The 20,114-nt window shown below is 35.6% G+C and overlaps 3 protein-coding genes across 5 annotated transcripts in view; 1 reads left to right on the top strand and 2 right to left on the bottom strand.

The window, feature by feature from the left end:
• The window catches only part of LOC147846815 (uncharacterized), an 82,572-nt gene that overhangs the window by 56,985 nt on the left and 5,473 nt on the right, over positions 1-20,114 (bottom strand). The window lies entirely within an intron of this gene.
• chrnb3a (cholinergic receptor nicotinic beta 3 subunit a) overlaps positions 1-20,114 on the bottom strand; it is a 49,168-nt gene that overhangs the window by 18,397 nt on the left and 10,657 nt on the right. The window contains 1 exon segment of one of the 2 annotated variants that reach the window (NM_201220.1): positions 3,034-3,336. The exons of the other annotated variant lie outside the window; for it this stretch is intronic. Coding sequence (NP_957514.1) covers positions 3,034-3,094 — 61 coding nt within the window. The 5' untranslated portion in view covers positions 3,095-3,336. 2 annotated transcript variants of the gene reach the window in all.
• LOC108190615 (uncharacterized) lies at positions 14,199-18,617 on the top strand. Of its 2 annotated transcripts, none has more exons than XM_087237128.1 (3): positions 14,199-17,244; positions 17,682-17,849; positions 17,959-18,617. In XM_087237128.1, the coding sequence occupies exons 1-3, from the start codon at positions 16,953-16,955 to the stop codon at positions 18,576-18,578; spliced, it is 1,080 nt and encodes a 359-aa protein (XP_087093254.1). In that variant the 5' UTR covers positions 14,199-16,952; the 3' UTR covers positions 18,579-18,617. The 2 variants fall into 2 exon arrangements, with proteins under 2 accessions (XP_087093254.1, XP_087093255.1); XM_087237129.1 differs by having other exon boundaries at positions 15,250-17,597.

Below are 20,114 nucleotides of genomic sequence, written 5' to 3' on the forward strand. Positions count from 1 at the left end.
AGCTTGACAATATTGTTAATTATTAATTGGTTAGTATTAATTAATTAGTTTTTTTATATAGGATATGCTTTATTTAATTTGAGAACTTCTAAATGAATTTTTTTTTTTCATTTCATTTTAATTTCATACCGTACTTTATATTTCGTGGCTGCACTATATATTGTTTAGGCATCTATATCGCAATGTGCACATCTGCACAATTCATTCATTGATCACACAAATTGATTAACTTAACATTTTTAACAAATTTATGTGGATTGGACATAAAAAATTAAGTTTTCCCAATAAAATCTGAAGAATTCCGTTATTTAAGCTTATTTATTATATGGTATAGGCATAATATAGGCATATTAATGTATATGGTGTTTAATTATTATTTTTCAATAGCCAATTAATGGAATTTCATTTAATAATTGAACAGTTATGCATCATATAATATAACACAGTTTGTTGTCTTGACATCTGTCGGCAGCACTCATCTACAACATGATCTTTTGAAAGATTTTTACTTGGATGTGTTTTTAAGGCTTACGATTATAAGATTTCAAGCAAATGTAAAATAATTTGGGCCAAAGAATGTATAACATGTTGCTGCTTAATAAAGGATTACATTTTAATTACAAGTTACTTTTAGATTTGATCGTTAAATGTATGTACTTTAACTTTGTTAGATTCCATCGAAAACGATAAATCGCTGTTTATGTCACATTTTATTTATCTTTGTTCTGTTGTTTTCATCTGTGCTTTAATTTGTTGAATTTTTTTTTTTTATATATTTTATGCAGATCTTGCAAAATCATCCCAATTAATGAAAAATTATGATTTATTTCCAAACTGCCACTTATGTTATTTTGTAAAATTCTATTCTAATCACAATATATATATAGCAGAAATGCAAAATATTGCAATGTCAGTTTTTTTCTAATATCGTGCAGCTGTAGTATATTCATATTTATTGTATATTCATAAAACGTGTAAAACGTGCTGGGTAAGTTGGCGGTTTATTCTGTTGTGGCGGCCCCAGATTAATAAAGGGACTAGGCCGAAAAGAAAATAAATGAATGGATGGATGGATGGATGGATGGATGGATGGATGGATGGATGGATGAATGATTGAACGAACAAACGTAAATTTGACTTAAGTTACACAAATATTTATTTGCTAAGAAAAGACTCTCTTTTTGACTATGTGACTCTCCCCGTAGGCCTACTAGGCTATCTCAGTAGCATTTTGTGATACATTGATTTGTTTTAGTTTTTTTGCAGTGGGTTTGTTATTTTTTTAGTAAATTCATACATTTTAATTTGTGTTAATGTTCTCCTTTTCATTTTGTCACCTCTGAATTATAAGGTTCTAGCTGCGTTCTGAATGATTTTGAGATATTGAGCTTCAAAGTTTTTGTATTCCATAGCAAACAGTACGTGTGTAACATTTGTTTTTTTAAATAAAAAGTATTAAAGATGTAAACAACTTATAAACAAAAACATCCCATAATGTAAAGAAGTTGTCATTTAATAAGAATATCAATAACTCAATTTTGACAAAAATGCCAGATAGAACCTTATAACTCTAAGGTGATGATTTATTAATAAATTATAAATATTCAGTAAAGCTCCATGATATATTTTCATAACACAATCCTTATCATATCCTTTTTCTGGGCAGTTTTATGCATGTGCAAGTTCTTGATGTCAACGTTTAACACGTATTATTATTGTATTCCTGTACAGCATAAAACAATGTTACAAATGACACTCTTTCTCAGTTCTTAAGCTCAAACCGTTTCCCCTGGTATTTAAATAGGCCTAATTCAACAATTTTGGTAAACTTGTCCACTAATGGCTTTAATGAATGACTACTTGTTGACTAAGAAATTATTTAGTTAGGAACAGCCCTAGTGTTGGAATGTCAGCTCACATCTCATTAAATTAATTACTATATTATCAGTGATGATAAATATAAGAAACTTGTTTTTACATACAGTATGTGCACAAAGTTTAAGGCACTGAGTTCTACCCTATTTCACCAAAGTTCACTAACTTACACATTTCTGGCCTTGCCACTGCTTCAGGGTGATAAAAGACCCCCTTCATCATATTTCATTTCTACAAAAATAATTAAGTTGATTTCTCTCTTGGTCAGCTTCTGGAATAAATTGTTGATTAAAAGTAACATCAAACTTGCAATCAAGCTGTCCTGGAAATCAAATACTAGTTACTCATTATATTGCCATGCTGATATTCAGAGCAACAGTCAGGCTTCAATGTAATACTGCCCATGAAGAAAAATCAGCTTTCAGAATTTCCTTTTGTGAATATATATTCTGTGAATCTATGACTGTCATGTTTGACAGCAAAGTCCCCTTGATTAAACACTTTCTCTTGTTTAAAATGAACAAAGACACGAAGAGAGAAGCTGTCATGCATTTCTCTCCAGATATGCTGACTGACAGAATTAATGAATAGCCAGTCCAGTGGCTCCATTTTTCAGATTAAAGCTGCAGATGAAGGCTTTCATTGCCTCCATACTGATAAGAACCCCCATTTGTTCACTTTCACACACTGCCAAACCCAGACAAAACACATTTTCTTGCATTAGTGCTTCAGTGTTTCACTATTAACACAAGACAGTCAACATGTTTCTCACCTAATAGTGGCTTTTCATTCTAAAGTTGGTTCAAAATAACATTCAACATATCTAAATGGTGGAAAAGCAAATCAGTCATGCATGTATGACTTTGAACAGTAATAACATTCAGAGACCCAGTTGAGGGCGCTAGAAGTCAAGCAATATGCGTAAATTAAACATGAGCCAAATTTCTTTTCTATCAGTCAATTGTAGGGTTGAATGCTCAAGGTAAAACCGATAATACACTTGCTCAATTGATTGTGATCTCTTTGATTAACGTTTAAGGTCACAATTATAGTACAGTCCATGCTTGCATAATTTCAATAAGTAAGCAAATCTAAGCGTCGAAATATTCAACGGCCACGGATAAATGCTGGAAAAGTCTTGAAGTAGGTTATACTCACCCTCTATTGTTGCATAGGCTGCTGCCGCTACGAGCAGAATACCGGAGATTTGTAACTTCATGTTGTCTTTCCCGGCTCCAGGTCCTTCGTGCGATGGAATTATTTCATGCTGTTTGCATAGTGAGTCCCTGACATCGACAAAAGGGGGGGAGTAAATATATAGTGTCCGTTATTCATACGGCTGGACACGGGCCGTTTAGAAAAACGATCAGATGTACTGCGACCCGCTGTGTGACAAAGCTGTAAATTAATAATCAACGGAGTGGGGTTTTCATCCTGCTCCATCCGATGCGAGCACAAGAGGAAGAGGCTCTCGCTCTCGCTCCCCCTTCGGCGTTTACGTGATGTCGAAAAAGATGCCATTCATTCGCCGAGCAGCCGCAGCGGAGCAGGGCGAAATGAGCGCTCGAGAGCACCGTGAGGGGAGGAGATAAACAAACCAGCATCTTCAGAATCAAATGTGCTTTGACATACAGATTTTAAAGACGTGGTTATCAACTGGTTTGGCTTCAGGAGCCAGAGTTTACAGTAGTCATAGTGGCGACCCTTGTGCGGTAAACTAACTAAATTAATATTAGTAATAAATAATTATCTAGTTTAAATATGCATATTTATACTTTATTTTGTGACTGTGAGGCTCAAATGAAATCAAAAATCTAATTTCATTATATTTTAATGAAAAAATGTTTAATGCAAATGCAATATTATTAAATGATAATATGTTTTACAATAAAATTTAAATTGTTTAAAAATAGGCTAGTTAAAAAGAAATTCATTAAATGTTTACTTTTATTTTCAAATATATGTTTTTGGGATGGGGTGATGTTCATGGATGAAGGGCATAACAATGGGGGTCAGGATCTTGTCGCAGCCATTCAAAATGACAACAATAACATGCAGCTGTTTTCATCATCCACAACATATGCCTGTCTATACCTTAACTCCACTGCCACTATGGGCCATTCAATTCAAATTGTTGATAGCAGCAAATCCCACAACCACAATGCTGTCTGCCATCTGCATTGTATAGTGAAAACTGGGATTCATCTGTGAAAAGAACTGCTCTACAATGTGCCAGACACCATGTAATGTGAACATTTGCCCTCTTGAAAATTAGTAAAAAAGTTATCGTTTATGAGACTTGCAGATAGCAGGTACCCAGACAGGCAGGAGAATAAACAAAATCCATTTCTGCTCTTATCATAAAAAAACAGGTTCAAAAAAGTTCCCAGAAATATAGTTATATGAGAACATCAGTACTCTGGTTTTACAACAATTAAGACAATACTCTAGGTCAGTGGTTCTCAAAGTGGGGGTCGGGACCGCCTGGGGGGTCGCGGGACAATGACAAGGGGTCGCTTGGTGATATCCAAAACTCAAATAAATTTTATTAAACTATTAGAATTACCATATTTTATTCATAACCGACAGAATATAGTTAATAGTTGCAATAAAGAAACAACAACATAAAAATAACAATCAGCCATCAGCCTTTAATTTTAAATGCAAAATGTAATTAAATCTAAAAATGACTTTAAAAAACATTATATGGCTAATAGACTGTTGCATTTTTGTGTTGTCAATAACCTCATGTTTATATTTGCCTATAGTTGTGTCTGCAACGTTTACATATTTACAGTACAACCACCTTGAAAAATGGGGGTCGCGAGCCACTGATATGATTATTTTTGGGGTCGCGGGCTGAAAAGTTTGGGAACCCCTGCTCTAGGTCATCTAAAAAGAGATTTTCTATCATCTTAATCTGGCTAAAAGTATAACCAATGTTGAATTAAGACCTATGGAGTATATTTCTATTATTCACATTACTGAAGTTCAAAAAAGACATGCAAAGACCTTTATCACAACAGGATACATGCTTGTCTGTAGGCTATAATGTCAATTTTACTTTATTTTGAAAACTTTTCAGTCTACTTTTGTCTAAAATCAGCATGTTTCCTGTGGAGCTTTTGTTGAAACATAAAATTTGTCCATCAGTAATATCTTATCTGCAATAGTATAGTTCAAAATATATTTATTTTAAGGAAACCCACATCTTTGGGGTCATGGCTGGAGCAGTTTATAAGAGTAAACGTTTTGCTGTTATGTTTCTGTTAGCTCCTGCTGGTCAAACCATAAATACATAAACACAAGTTCCATGTCAAAATCCATGATGTAATCAAAATGATCTAAATGTCATGTGAGGAAGAACAAGTTGGCGGTTCATTCTGCTGTTCTGCTCTAATGAATAAAGGAACTAAGCTGAAGGAAAATTATGAATTTTAAAATGCATTTTAAAAACTAAAAAAAAAAAACTGTGAGACTGATCATCCACACGTTTATCAATGGCATCCAACAAGGTTATAATTCAATTCAATTCATCCTTATTTTTAAAGCGCTCTTACAATGTAGATTGTGTCAAAGCAGCTTCACATAAAAGATCAGAGTAAATTGAAATAGTGTAGTTCAGATTTTAAAGTTTAAGTTCAGTTTAGCTTAGTTCAGTGTGGTTTAATAATCTCTACTGAGAGTCCAAACACTGAAGAGTAAATCCATTGATGCGCAGCCCTACATATCCCAAACCATGCAAGCTAGTGGCAACAGCAGCGAGGAAAAAAACTTCACCAATTGGCGAAAGTGAAGAAAAAAACCTTAAGAGAACCAGGCTCAGATGGGCACGACCATTTCTCCACTGGCCAAACATCTTGTGCATAGCTGCAGTCTAAGTGGCGGAGGCATTAAGACACTTATTTTTCCTTTACCTTTGACTATTTGGGTTCCTTGTCATCCATTTATTCATTCATTCATTTTCCTTTTGCTTAATCCCTTTTTTGTCAGAAGTCACCACAGCGGAATGAACTGCCAATTATTCCAGCATATGTTTTACCCAGTACTGTGAAACACCTATACACTAATTCACACACATACACTACGGCCATTTTTTGTTTATCCAATGCACCTGTAACGCATGCTGGTTGTCTTTAGACTGTGGGGGAAACCAGAGCACCTTGAGGAAACCAACACGGGGAGAACATGCAAACTCCACACAAAAATGCCAACTAGCTCAGCCAGAATTTGAACCAGCAACCTTCTTGATGTGAGGCAACAGTGCTAACCACTAATATTCATAATAATAATAATAATAATAATAATAATTCCTTACATTTATATAGCGCTTTTCTGGGCACTCAAAGCTCTTTACACATAGGGGGGAATCTCCTCATCCACCACCAGTGCACAGCATCCACCTTGATGACACGACGGCAGCCATTTTGCGCCAGACCACAGACCAGCTGATTGGTGGAGAGACAGAGTGATGAAGCCAGTTATGATTTGGGGAGGGTTAGAAGGCCGTGATGGACAGAGGCCAGTGGGCAGAATTGGCCAGGAGCCACCGTGCCACCCAGTTCCTTGTCAAATTAAATACATTTTTGTCCTACCTAACACTGAAAACAGAGATGACATCCTTCTCTGAATAAAACTAAAACCTCCTCCTTTCAGATTTGTGATTTTCCTTTCAGATCTTAAAGATATAATCTACCTTTGAAATGTGATTAAAGCTGCTCTTTGATTAAGTTGAAGCTAATGCAAGCAGAATACTGTGATTATGTTAATGTGATCATGCATACCTAATTAGAAGAGCCCAAACCGCATTAAAATATGCAGAGAACTGACAAAATATGCATACTGCTACAGACTAAAGGCATTGTGTTGTTCATCAACAGCTTCAAACGTATGATAAAACAAACAAAAAAAAAACATAGTGTTTTATTATTGTATATGTTTTTCAAGCTCATCTATCATTCAATGACCTAAAAGTGTTTATGACTTGTAACTTTAGAAAGGGCACAGTAAGGATTTGTATTATCATTAATGTGGTCTGCCTGAAATACTTAATATCCGTGTAATGAAATAAGAGATTAGCCTGCCAGCTGGACAAAGATATGAAAACAAGATAGCATGCTAAGATGAGGCCCTGCTGGTTAATAAAATAATCAGAGCAGAGTGTGATAGTATTATAGATTTAATTTAAATGGCATTTAGCATTAATACACGTGATGAAGAGAAAATGTTTTACACAAGACAAAAAAGTAGCTGCTGTAGTAAACAACAAGTCAGCAGAGCATATATTGTACACCAACTTGACCTGCGCGACCTGACCTGAGACTATTGCCTTCTATGTTTATAGCTCTATAAGCATTGTTTCATAATTTATTTAACGAACCCTGAACAATTACTTAACTAAACTGAAAACTGAAATGGCTTGATCTGATTAAAAATGATAATGTTATTGCTTCTTTGTTAAGCTGATTTTGGTTCAAAACTTTAAAATACCAACACATAGAAGGTGGATCTGTTTTCATCCAAAGTTGTGTAAGTATTTTTTATTTTATAAAACTAGAATATCACAAAAAACATTGGCATATGAAGCACTGTTTCAAACCCATGTATTAAAGACAATATAATCCACACTTCTTGAGAAACGAGAGTGATATCAATATGAAAATTTCTGCAAATAGAAAAAGTTATTTTTCCCCCATAAGAAATGCGCTGCACCTTTCTTGTGTTTGGAGAAGAGTGCCTGCTGTTTGTGGTTAAGGTAGGTAAGTATACAAACCTATTTTGATGACGCATTTTAGCTCTGGAAGTTCAGAAATATTGAAAAAAACAATCGAGATAATTATACTGTGTGATAATCTTCGTGTATCTGTGTTTGCTCTTAGTTTACCGCTCTTCACCCAGTGCAAACACAGATACGGGAGCGCGAAGCAGCCATGAAGATCATTTGAGTCATCAAGCAGATTGCTCTTCTGTGTTTGTGCTCTTTAAACAGCGGTGGGTGAACTGATGACCTTCTCGGCCAATCACAAGCATTAATGCCGAGCACGTGAACACAATGGCAAATCAGCGCTGTTTAAGAAAGCCTTCAACAGTGCCTTAAATGTTAGCAGGAAATTGTCGTTTTTTTCTTTTAATTCAGCATCGTGACAAGTCTAATCTAGTGAAAGAATCAGTTCATTAACTCGAGTTTGATAAATGGCATCTAAAACATGTGTTTGGGAAAGAAAACCTTAGCTGTTTCCCTTAACTTGGCTAAAAATGAGCTCTAATATCACTTTTTATTTTCACCATTCATTCGGAACGGACCTTCGGGTCACTCGGAAGGCGGTGAAATCATAAATTTGTGTCATTTTCTCTTCGCTGATAAGATATACAGCAAAGTACACAATGTTCCTATGTAACTCCCAACAATATCTTCCAGGTTTCTTCCCACCACAGCCTCGATTTCACTTTTAAAAATGGCAGCTGCATAAAATTAGCCTACAAGTAGCTAGCAAAACCAGTTTGGGAGAGGGGTGGCAAACAGATGGAGATCCACAACCAGCAAAGACTCAGGAGGCAAGCGACACAAGCAACACAACAGGACCAGACAGCTGGGGGTACAAGAAAATTAAAGAGCAAGCAAAAAAAACTAACAAAGTAAATATAAGTAATAATTGAGGGGGGTTAAGATGTTATAGAAAGCAAAAATGTTACTTTGTCAAGCATCAAAAGTAACAAAGTTACAAATACTCAAATTACTGTAATTGAGTAGTTTTTCTCAGAAATTAGAATTTGCTAAGTAGTTTTAAAAATGTGAACTTTTACCTTGAGTACATTTTTAGTGCAGCATCAGTACTTTCACTCCACTACTTTCCTTCAACATGCAGTCACTACTTTATAGGGATTAGAAAAATCAGTCATGTGATTCCAGCAATCAAATTGCACATAGAAGGTAAATCGCCTCATAAAGAACTACCTTAAGACATAGGTGATTTATAACTGCAACAAACTGTTTGGAAGCATTAAAAGTGTCCAAGAAGATGTCCAAAATCTTTACTGGCGTTGACCCAGAGACTGTTTAGATGCACGTCACTGATGAGAAGAAGACGGATGTTTACCTTCATTTTAGAAATGAAAATTGGGTTGACATCAGAACCCAACGTCAGGCCGAAATCAATGTCTAACGGCCAACCTAAAAATCAACCAAATATCACTGTCTAATCATGTTACAGCTTGACGTTGTGTAGACGTTAACACTATGACGTCTATGTTGGATTTTGGTTGCTATACCTGATGTATAAATGTCCCTATTTGACGTCAATACAACATTGCTTTAAGTTGATTAACGTTGATTTACGCTGATTTAAGTTGCTTTTATCTTGGTTCAGTGTTGGATTTTGGTCAGTTTCTAGCACAAGGTAAAATCAACCAAATATCAACTTCATTTGACGTCATTATTAGAGATCAAAGTAACACTGTCCTTAGACGCAGACTGGACATTCAATTTTAGACACCTGACATCACAACCTAAATCTAACCTAATATTAACATCTTATGATGTTATGTGCCTGCTGGGCAATAGCTAAATTCAGTATAGAATGTTACTTTAAAGACAACCACAAAATACATGTAAATGCATCAGCTTTTTACAGCATAATACTCACTTGAGTACTTTTGAAAGAACTACTTTTTACTTATAATTCGAGTAATATATACAACAGATATTTTGGGCCCTATATCATACACCCGGCGCAATGCTGCGCAAGGTGTGATGCAATTGTTGTTTGCTAGTTTCAGCTCGGCGCAAGAGTCGTTTTGACGTTTTCCGCTATGCTGTTTAAATAACAAATGCATTTGCGCTCATATGTGCGCCCATAGACGTTCTGGTGTAAAAAATGAGGCGTGTTGAAGCGCATTGCTGGCGCGTTGCTATATTGATGAACTTCAATAGACGGTTCAATAGATCAGAACAAAGCTGGTCTATTGTGCAGCGGAGAGCGCGTTAGTTGTGCGCCTCGCTTACACATTGCTTACTACACTCAGGATGTACAGCAATACCCAAATATCTTTACAAATGAAAAATAATTAAAATAATAAAATATTACAAAAAATATTATTTTTTAGCCTACATAAAAACCATACTTACATGCCTTTTTCATTTCAGGGGGCTTTTTCAGTTTATTCATAACAATTTGCTTTTGTATAGTGTTATTTTTATTAGCAGCATTATTTATTATATGCATATTTATATGTGTTTTATTAAAAACAAGCATAGATTTGTCCACCTGTCAGGTTTTAGACCATATGGGGCATAGCATGTGTATTTGGATATAACTCAGTTTTTTGACCACACTTCCTTATTATTGTTTATTTATTAATTTTCTGGAAATTAGAACTGAATTTAGAAAGTTTTGGAACAAATATTTGCGCTTAACAAATGGAATGAATTATGTATAGGCTAAAGGATATCTGTGCCTACAACACGTTTCCCTATCCACAAGAGTGAAAGTAAAAATAAAGAAGGAGGAGGCTCTTCTCTCATTCTCGTGCTGTAGATGCTCTGTTTAACTGTTTTCTCTCTAGTTAAGTGTTCAGTTTTTCCACTTACAAAGTCTGCCATGTAAATTGCAAATGCGCTATGGCACCTCACAACTGGCTCTTAGGCAATGAGAGATGAGACTCTGATTGGTTAATTCTCAAAACACACCTATAACTCATTAAGAGAATAAGTTCAACCCAGTTAGACCATTTGCCACGGCACAAAGTGGATTTTTATGTCCTCAAAATAGCAAATAGTAATGCTTTTGCGCCCTGCGCTTTGCACTTTGCGCATGGATCATCAAAATAGAGCCCTTTGAGTCTACTTGCACTATATTTTAGGCAAGTAATGGTACTTTTATTTTAGTATAATTTTTCAGTACTCTTTACGCCACTGTTGTTACAACAACAATTTTTATTTTTTGTGATTGTATTTGTGGAAAGGTATTGCGTCAATTAATTCTCTGCCTGATAGAACCTTATAATTCCAAGCAGAAAATGACTATTAGAATTAGAAGGTTCTATCTACATTTACCCCTATTTGTTTTACCCCAATTTGCAAATTCAAGAGAAATTTGATAATTTACATTTAGAGTACATTTAGGGTCATGAAAGAAAACTGTTACACACATATTGTTAGCTATATGGAATGCAAAAACATAATTTAGAATGCATGCATAGAGCCTTATAACTCCAAGGTGACGAAATAGGTGAATTGAAACATTGAACCTGTAAATCAAACCAACATTGAGCTAAACTTGAGCTTATGGCCTTATTTGTGCTGCTTTATAGGTGAAATTAAATTTAGTTTACATTATATAACCTTCATACTATGTTTTTATTTCAATGTACACCATTCTCAGTGTATAAAACAAAATACTGTACATTTAAAAACTATTTGAGTTGCTTCAACCCAATTTGAAGTTAAATTTCATGTTAACCCAATAGTTGGGTGTGTTCATGTTGTATCCAGCCTGAATCAAAACAATACAGCTTTTATCAGAATGTGAATGAATGTAACTCAAATCAAATAATATTCATTATTACAATAAACATAATGATCAGAAATATGCCTCCCAGTGCTGGAAGGGCATCCGCTGCGTAAAGCATATGCTAGATAAGTTGGCAGTTCATTCTGCTGTGGCGACCCCTGATAAATAAAGGGACTAAGCCAAAAAAAAAAACAATGAATGATTGGAAATACGCATCTGGTACAATAATGAAAGTTACAAAAAAGAAACAAGAACATGGGATAAACACTTTGTGGGTAACAAAGCAAAGTAGAGTAATGCTGAGAAAAAAGAAGAGGCCACAGAGACATGTGTTTAAAGGAGCATGCTGGGTAAATCTCCCATAACTAATTAAAACTCTCAGCAGAACAGATCAGCAGAGACCAGCAGGGGTCCTGTTACGCACTTGCACCTTTATACTGCATGCATGTGTGTGTGTGTGTGTGTGCGCACGCGTATGTGTGTGTATGAGAGTGAGCAGGTTTGCATGTGTTTCCCTGCTGGGCCACAAGGGAGCCCTATTCTGATAGGCACTGGCAAAACAAACCACACGCCAGTATCAAACCTGCTAAGAAAAAGAGGTTCTGAATTCTGATGTGTGAAATGTGAGTCTAATTAAGCATGAAAAGCTCATCAAACAGCACGGAAATCCAGCACCTGATCTCTCCAATACCCTCTGCCAAGCTCGTCTTCATGTTCACAGACAGAACAATACACAGCAGAAGTTCAGCTTCTCTCATTTGTCCATAAATCTGTTATTTCCTTGTTGAGCCTGAACAGGTATCATTTATCCTGTCAAAAAATTGAACTAAATGACAGGAGAGACGGCATGGGAGAAAACTTTGTGTCTGTAAAATTTTATTCGGTTTAAAATATTTATGCAATACAAAAGACTGTTGCTTTCACCAAGAGAGAGTGAGAAACGCAGAGAAGGACCGGCCAGAGCTCTAGCTGAGACAGCACTTTAGTGGTTCATCTCTTCCAGTCAATGCTGACACACAGCTGAGGGGAAATGCAGTTAGCATGCAGGTAGAGGGCGAGGAGAAAATAAATGGAGACAGCTTTAAGATGCAAATTTACTACTAATAAAGCTGTGATGGCAAGATTATGTCTACTCAGAAATATTTGTAGGATGCTGTCTGATATTTTTATGATTTAAAAGACTAGTCTAAATACTATTTTTAATGATCTAATCATTTAATCCTTTTGTTCCAAACCTACATGCTTTTTATTTGACATGCCAAAGAAAAAACTATGAGGAATTTACTTAACAATTATTCTTGGAAATGGGGGTTTGCTTGGTCGGTTGGTGAGTCAGTCAGTATGTCAGTCACTCGCAAAAGAAATGTGAGATCTGAAAAAGCGTACACAGTGGCCTCTAGCAAATTTAAGAAAGAAAAAAAAAACACTCTTGGGTCGTCATTGGCCCTCTCCAAATATGTATATACTGTATGGAAATCAGAATATAATCAGAATGAGCCTGGGTTGTAAAATGATCAAGTACTCCATATAACCTAATATGCTAAATCACATTTTTCTTGTGTCATTGTTCTCTTTAGTGTCAAACACCACAATTTAAGTCATAATTCATATGTAGCTGGAGATTAAAGGGTGATTTTTTTTCTACTCAGAGAAAAGAGAAAACAGAAAAGTCTGTTTATCTTCAGACACTCTGTCAAGCCTTCTTGACATCATGTTCTAATAGCCACTGGTTTCAGGTGTTCTCCAGTACTTTCAGTTGTTTGCCTTACGCTTCAGATCCAAACAGATTCAATTATTTGCATCAGTTTAAGATTATGGGTTGACTTTTTATTTAAATTAAATTAAATTCACTACTTGATAAAAGTATTGTCGTCGATCCCAGTTGTAAAGCAACAAATAATAACTTGATTTCTAGTTGATAATTTGGAAAAGTGGCAGAAGGTAGTTTTTTCTAATGAATCTTTTGCTGAACTGCAACCTAATCATCACAAATACTGCAGAAGACCCATTGGAACCCACAGATGGACCAAATATTCCCACATAAATTAGTCAAGTTTGGTGGGAGAAAAATCATGGTTTGGGGTTACATTCAGTATGTGGGCGTGTGAGAGATCTGCCAACATCAACAGCCTGAGGTATCAAGAAATTTGTGCTGCCCATTACATTACAAACCACAGGAGAGGGCAAATTATTTAGCCTTCACATCAAAGTTCCTGGAAGCAAAGAAGACCAAGGTGCTCCAGGATTGGCCAGCCCAGTCACCAGAAATGAACATTATTGATCATTTCTGGGGTAAGATGAAGAAAGAGACATTCAATTTGAATCTAAATAATCTTGATGAACTCTGGTAGTCCTGCAAGAATGCTTTCTTTTCCATTCCAGATGACTTTATTAATAAGTTATTTGAGTCATTGCAGAGATGTATGGATTCAGTCCTCAAAGCTCATGGGAGTCATACACAATATTAATTCTTTTTCCACTGCACCATGCAAAGTCAGACCTTACTGTCCTAAAATGATAATTAAAAATTAAGGCATGATCATATTTTATTTTGGTAAAATAAGCATAATCTAGAGACATTTACCTTTAATATAACCCACTTCTAATACCAAATGATCAACTAGATGTCAAGTTATTAGTTGTTGTTTCTAAAACTTGGATAGACGACAAGACTGTTGTTATGTAATGTACATTAATAACTAACTACAAACATTGCTAGAAGCATCACAAATAACTTCCAATTCGACACTTCTAAAGCCACACAATAACCTTATATTTGGAAAAGAATGAAACTTAAGGTTTTTAATTGTCGTAAATGTTCCAGCTTCATCAATACAATTTAATTTAAATTATGAATCTGACATTATAGCTAATCCAAAATTTGCATTATACAGTATGTCACAAACAATGTGAGCCAATAGCATTTCACAATAAAACTGATTTGAACTTCCATCAAATCTCAGTGTTTCTTACAACCTGCACGACAGCAACCAGTCTGGCTCCAAAAGAGGAGATTCAACTGTGACTGCAAAATCCTCAGTAATCATCTTGCTGGATTTACCCACAGCTATTGACATGGTCAACCACCAAATTCTCATCTCAGGAACCGCATTACATTGGTTCAAAGCTTACCACTCAGGTAGGTCATTCAGGATGTCTTGGAAGGGTGACGATTTCAAGTAATAACATCTAGCTACTGGGATGGCTCAAGGCTCATTTCTTGCACCGCTTCACATCCCCATCTACATGGCATCAGTTGAATCTGTCATTCGGAAACATGCTTTTTCCTATCGCTGGTTTGCTGATGACACTTAACTATAGCTTTCATTCCAACCTGATGTTCCTACAAAAGCAATTACCTAACCAACACTCTCAAACCTCTGCAAATGTATAGCGAGAGTGGTCTTTAATAAGCAAAGAAGAGTGCATGTCACACATATGTTCATCAATACTTACTAGCTGCCAGTAGCCACTCACATCAAATACAATGCACTGACATTTGCCAAAAAAAAATGTCTGCACTCTTGACATATATGTGACGTATATGTGTCACTTAACTGCAGGTGTAGCCATCCCAGAGGCAGAAATGAGGCAGACGTTTTTATAAATTCTTGACTCTCTTACTCTAGCCCATCCAATTTTAAATCTGTCTATTGGTTTGTTCTTAGTTTTATTTTAATAAATAAATAAATTAATTAATAATATGGCACCTTTGTATATTTGACTCATATTTTTTGTTTAATTTCTTATTCTGGATGAATGCGTCTGCTAAATAGTCAGCAGAGGCCTTACAGTGGTTTATTATTTGTTTGGGTGTGACTTGGAGACAGCAATATGTAAGGGTCAGTGGGGTGAAGTCATCTGTGGGTTCTAACAATATGGCAGTACCTCAAGGGTCTGTTCTTGGCCCATTGTTGTTTACAGTGTACATAAATGATCTTTCAGATTGCGGCCCAGGGGTTAACTGCCAGTTTTATTCAGATGACCTAGACATCTATATGTCTGCTAAAACACCTTGCTGGGCAGGTGAGCAACTGACTCAGGCTTTACACCATATTTCAAAATGGCTTGAGCTGCCTCATTTAACGTTAAATGTCAAGAAAACAGATTCTATGTTATATAAATTTGTGGTGCTGATTAAAAATTAAGTTATTGAAGAAGTGAATGAATTTAAGTTTCTTGGCATAACTTTAGACATTGATTTAAAATGTCATATTCATGTTTAAAATATGTGTAAGAAGGTCAAGCCAACAGTCAAAACTGTTTTTTGTTTTATCAGAAGATTTTTTAAATATCAAACTGCAAAATTATACATGCACACAATGATATTCTCTCACTTGACATATTGCATTGCCTCATGGTCACAAGCCTCTTTAACTACATTGAAACCTATTGACTCAATATATAAACAAGCAATTTAAATTATGACCTTAAATGCAATGGTATCATTGTGAAGTTATATGTAAACATAACCTTTTAAGTTTTGATAGTTTTATTAAATTTGATTATCTTTAATTATTTTTTAAATGTTTAAATAATTATATTCCAATGCTGTCTTTAGATTTAATCAGGCATAAGATCTCCCACAGAGTCACACGAGCAACTGCTTAAATTCACAAATAAAAAAAAACAAGCTCACAAATTATGTACAGTTCATTAGCCGTGATTTGTGATTAGATTTTAATATTTGCATGTCCAGTAAGGAAGGAACGTTTCACTTTTCATATTGGCCCCGGTTTAGAAAAGAAGTAATAACGTTAATAGTTAATGTTTCTATTAATATAATAGGAACATTATTAACTAGCTTTAGGATTATTAATATAGGCTTCTTGGCATTGGCCGAGGCTCCCTATTTCCCGGGGCCCTAAGCGGTTGTTTACCTTGCTTATTGGTTAAGCCCGCCCCTGATTGTGCAGTATGCAGAAATAAAGGTACAAGAGCTGTCACTGGGGTGGATCTTTTCGAATTTGCACTATAAAGGGTCCATAATGACACCTCAAAAGCTTTTATTTGTACCTAAACATTTTAAGAGGTAGACTTTTGTGTTTTTCAGGTACTAATATGTACCCTTGATGTATTAATAGGGACCTTTTAGGTACAAATGTCCCTCTCCTGCCTTTTTTCTGAAAGTGTAGTAGCCTACAAAAGTATTGCAGTTCTGTATTTTTGTAATACGTTATTTAAAATGTATTTATGAAGGGAGTTTTGTTGTTTGAGTTTTACAAAACTTTTTTTTTGAGTCCTCTGCCATCAAATATATCAATTACTATTATTATTTAAAACTCACAAATAAAACAGCTTTGCTTGCTTATAAAGGAGGTTATCCAGCTGAGATGTGTATTAATGTACTTTTAATTCATCCTCAGTCATTTCTCATAGAAAGAAAACATCTCAGAGAATTGTCCCGTTGCCATAGTTACCGTTTAGAATCATCATTTAGAACGCGTTCTGAGCTGTACGTAGAGCCGTGCAGCACTCTGAAAACTCAGTTTGCAATAGTGGCTTGGAGGTTGTAGCAGTTGCTGACATCGACTAAACATCTTTCCTTGTGAAAAACTTAAGCTATTCATGGCTTTTCAAACTAGCGAGGCTATTGGTGATTTGCTGATGTCCGAGCTACATACCCCGAAGTTTTTTGACAATCCACGGTGTAAGACCGAGATTGCCATCGCTATGACTGCGGACCAGAAATATCCCAGTGACACACCGTCAACAATGTGTTTCCAACTGGAGGACGACCAATCGAGAATGGAGGAACCAGTGGTGAAGCCGAGGAAAAAGAGCTTCTTCAAACTGCCCTCTTTCCTCAGAGCTCACCCGAAAAATGTGCAGTCCAGTCAAACACCTGACAGCTCCAATGGTGAGTGGTATTTAGGCCTACATTGTAAAGGGGTTTCCCTGATATGAGATTATTTAAACCACATTCTATACAGTTTGAGGATTAATTCACCCAAAATATTACAATTCTGTTATTAATTGCTCAACCTCTTGTAGTTCCAACACCATGAGACCTCCCTTTATCTTCTGGACACAGATGAATATATCTTAGATTAAATTTGAGAGCTTCATATAAGTTGTTGCAAACAATTTATATGTTAAATTTAAGCAAACAAATCAAATTTAGTAATATTCAACCTAATTTGTTTGTTTAAATTCAGCCCAAATAAATTGTTTACAAGCACTTAACTTAAAAATAAATGTTGTAAATCCAAGGTACATCTTTAAATATTGTTTTTCTTTGTATTTCCTCTCAAATGACTGTGGAAAAGTGTGTACTACAATTGTTTCTTTTTACAGATGAGCTGAAAGATAAAAGGAAGAAAAAGAGCCGGCTGGCGTCGTTCTTCAGAGCGTGCAGAAAACACATGAAGATCTCTTGCCTCACGTCCAACAAAGAGGAGATGGAGGATGAAGAGGAGGAAGAGCAGAAAGAGCTCCCAAACTCTCCAGACAAAGGCACTGATGGTAAATAAACACATCAGTCTATAATGCTATTAACACATTGTATTCTTCACACAGACATCTTGAAAATGAGAGTGTAAAATGTGTATCCACTTCATTTCTCCTGTAACAGATGACTCTCTGTGCTGCTCCACGTTTGAGGTCTGTCTGGATGTGAATTCTGTCATCATTCATGAAATACGCTCTGTGGAGGACGACATGGACGTCAGTAAAGGAGAAATCACACTGACACACACTAACTTATCCTGCGGAGATCAAAAGGAGGAAAAGGAGGACAGGATTATGGAGGAGGAGGTGAAAGACAAGAAAAAGAGAAGGAGAAGGAAGAAAGTGGAAAAGGTGGAGGAGCCAGTGATGGAGAAAGAGGAGGAAAAGATTAAAGAGGAGGACGGAGGGAAAGAGAGAAAGATAAAAGAGGAAGAAATACATGAGACAATGATGGAGAAGGAGGTGGACAAGATTGAGGAGGATGGAAGGAAAAAGAGAAAGAGAAGGATGAAAGAGGAGAAAAAGGAGAGAAGGAGCAGGAGGAAAGAGGAGAAGGAGATGAGCAGGATAAAAGAAGAGAAGGAAAGTGAGGAGAATGAGGAGGACATTGAGATGATGGACTTGAAAGTGGAGATAAAGGATGAGGAGGAGGTGAAGAAGAGAAACAGAAAGAGGAAAATCAGCAGCAGGGTGAGCAGGAGAATGATGAGAAAGAGAAATAAGAGGAGGAGAATGAGAGGATGATGGAGGAGGTGGAGAAAAACAATAAAAGATGCATTCAAATTCTTTTGTCCCCGTCTGTTTTGTTCATCTGTTCAAATATCTGATTAAAATGAACTCTTGGTGTTGTAAATAAACTGAAAAAGATAATAATAATCAGCAGCAGGATGAAGATGAGGAGGAGAAGTAAAAGGAGAAGGATAAGAAGATGAAACAGGAAAATAAAAAAGTGTAACCTGCCGCTGGGCCCCTAAATTACCAGGGCCCTATGCACTCTGTCACCTTAAGACGCAGCTTCACACACACACACACATGCACACACACACACACACACACTGTTACAACCGGGGAGGGAGTGACAGAGACAACTGGAGGTAAGATCCAATATGCAGGTTTATTCAGCGTCAGGCAAGCAATGGTCAAATCAGGTGTAAACAGGTATGTGTAGGCAAATCCAAAATCGTACACTGTAAACGATTTCTTGTTAAATTAACAGTAAGTTACTGGCAACAATTATCCAGTAGCTGCTGTATTTCATAAAACAGTAACATTACTGTAATACTAATTACTTTAGTATTACATTTACTGTGAAATGTAATACATCATTTTACTGTTTTCTTTTTATACTGTAACACCAATTACAGTAGTGATACACATACTGTACTGCAAAACTGAAAACAGTATTTTAATGTACATTTTTACCATGCAGAACTACGGTATTTTAATGTTACTTTCATTATTACTGTATAGTATTTTACAGTTATTAAATGGTATTTTATTGTATTTAATAGTGCTACTTTATAATGAGCAAAAAAAGGTTCAAAAATTGCACAAATGTTATTTAAACTGTTCAAGAAATACAAGAAAAATAAAGAAACTGAAACTTTAACTTCACAATAAAAGTTTATTGTGTAAACCCCACTGAAACAGTAGCAATTATTCAATATATCAAAGCAACAGAACACTAATGACAATTAATGAACAATTGATTATTAAAATTAGTCAACAATTAATGTATCAAAAAGTATTACAATTTTAAAAACAGATGAAAATACTGCTACAAGACACGAAATGATGAAGGCCAAATTATGTTGTGGAAAAGGGACAGTGAAAAAGGGCAGGAGCACTTCTGATGATCCTGCAAAAATGACAGGCAAAATCAATCACTGGAGTAAAAACTTATCATACCTCAAATTATTTCATTCATTCAGAAACCAAACACCGCACTGCTGTTTTATATATAAAACACTTTTTTATCGTTTTTGTCGACAAAATACAGATTGTTGTCTATTTACAATTACACTAACCTTAATGGGGAAAAGATCAGTCAAGTCAACACTAGTCAAGTGTCCACACAGGTATGTAAAAAATAAAGTCTTATCTTAACTTAATGTCTGACTCTGTATAGCTTGAATATCTGATTCCATGACCACACTAGCACTTCCACGAATTTAAGAGGGGTGAACACAGTTAATTCTGACCTTAAGAGGCTACATATTTAAAATAAATAAATAAAATAATCTAATTTAACGTGACTAATGTTAATCAAGTACTTTTAGG

Source organism: Danio rerio, chromosome 1, assembly GCF_052040795.2.
Source record: "Danio rerio strain M-AB ecotype USA chromosome 1, GRCz13ab, whole genome shotgun sequence".
In the NCBI taxonomy this organism is placed as follows: domain Eukaryota; kingdom Metazoa; phylum Chordata; class Actinopteri; order Cypriniformes; family Danionidae; genus Danio; species Danio rerio.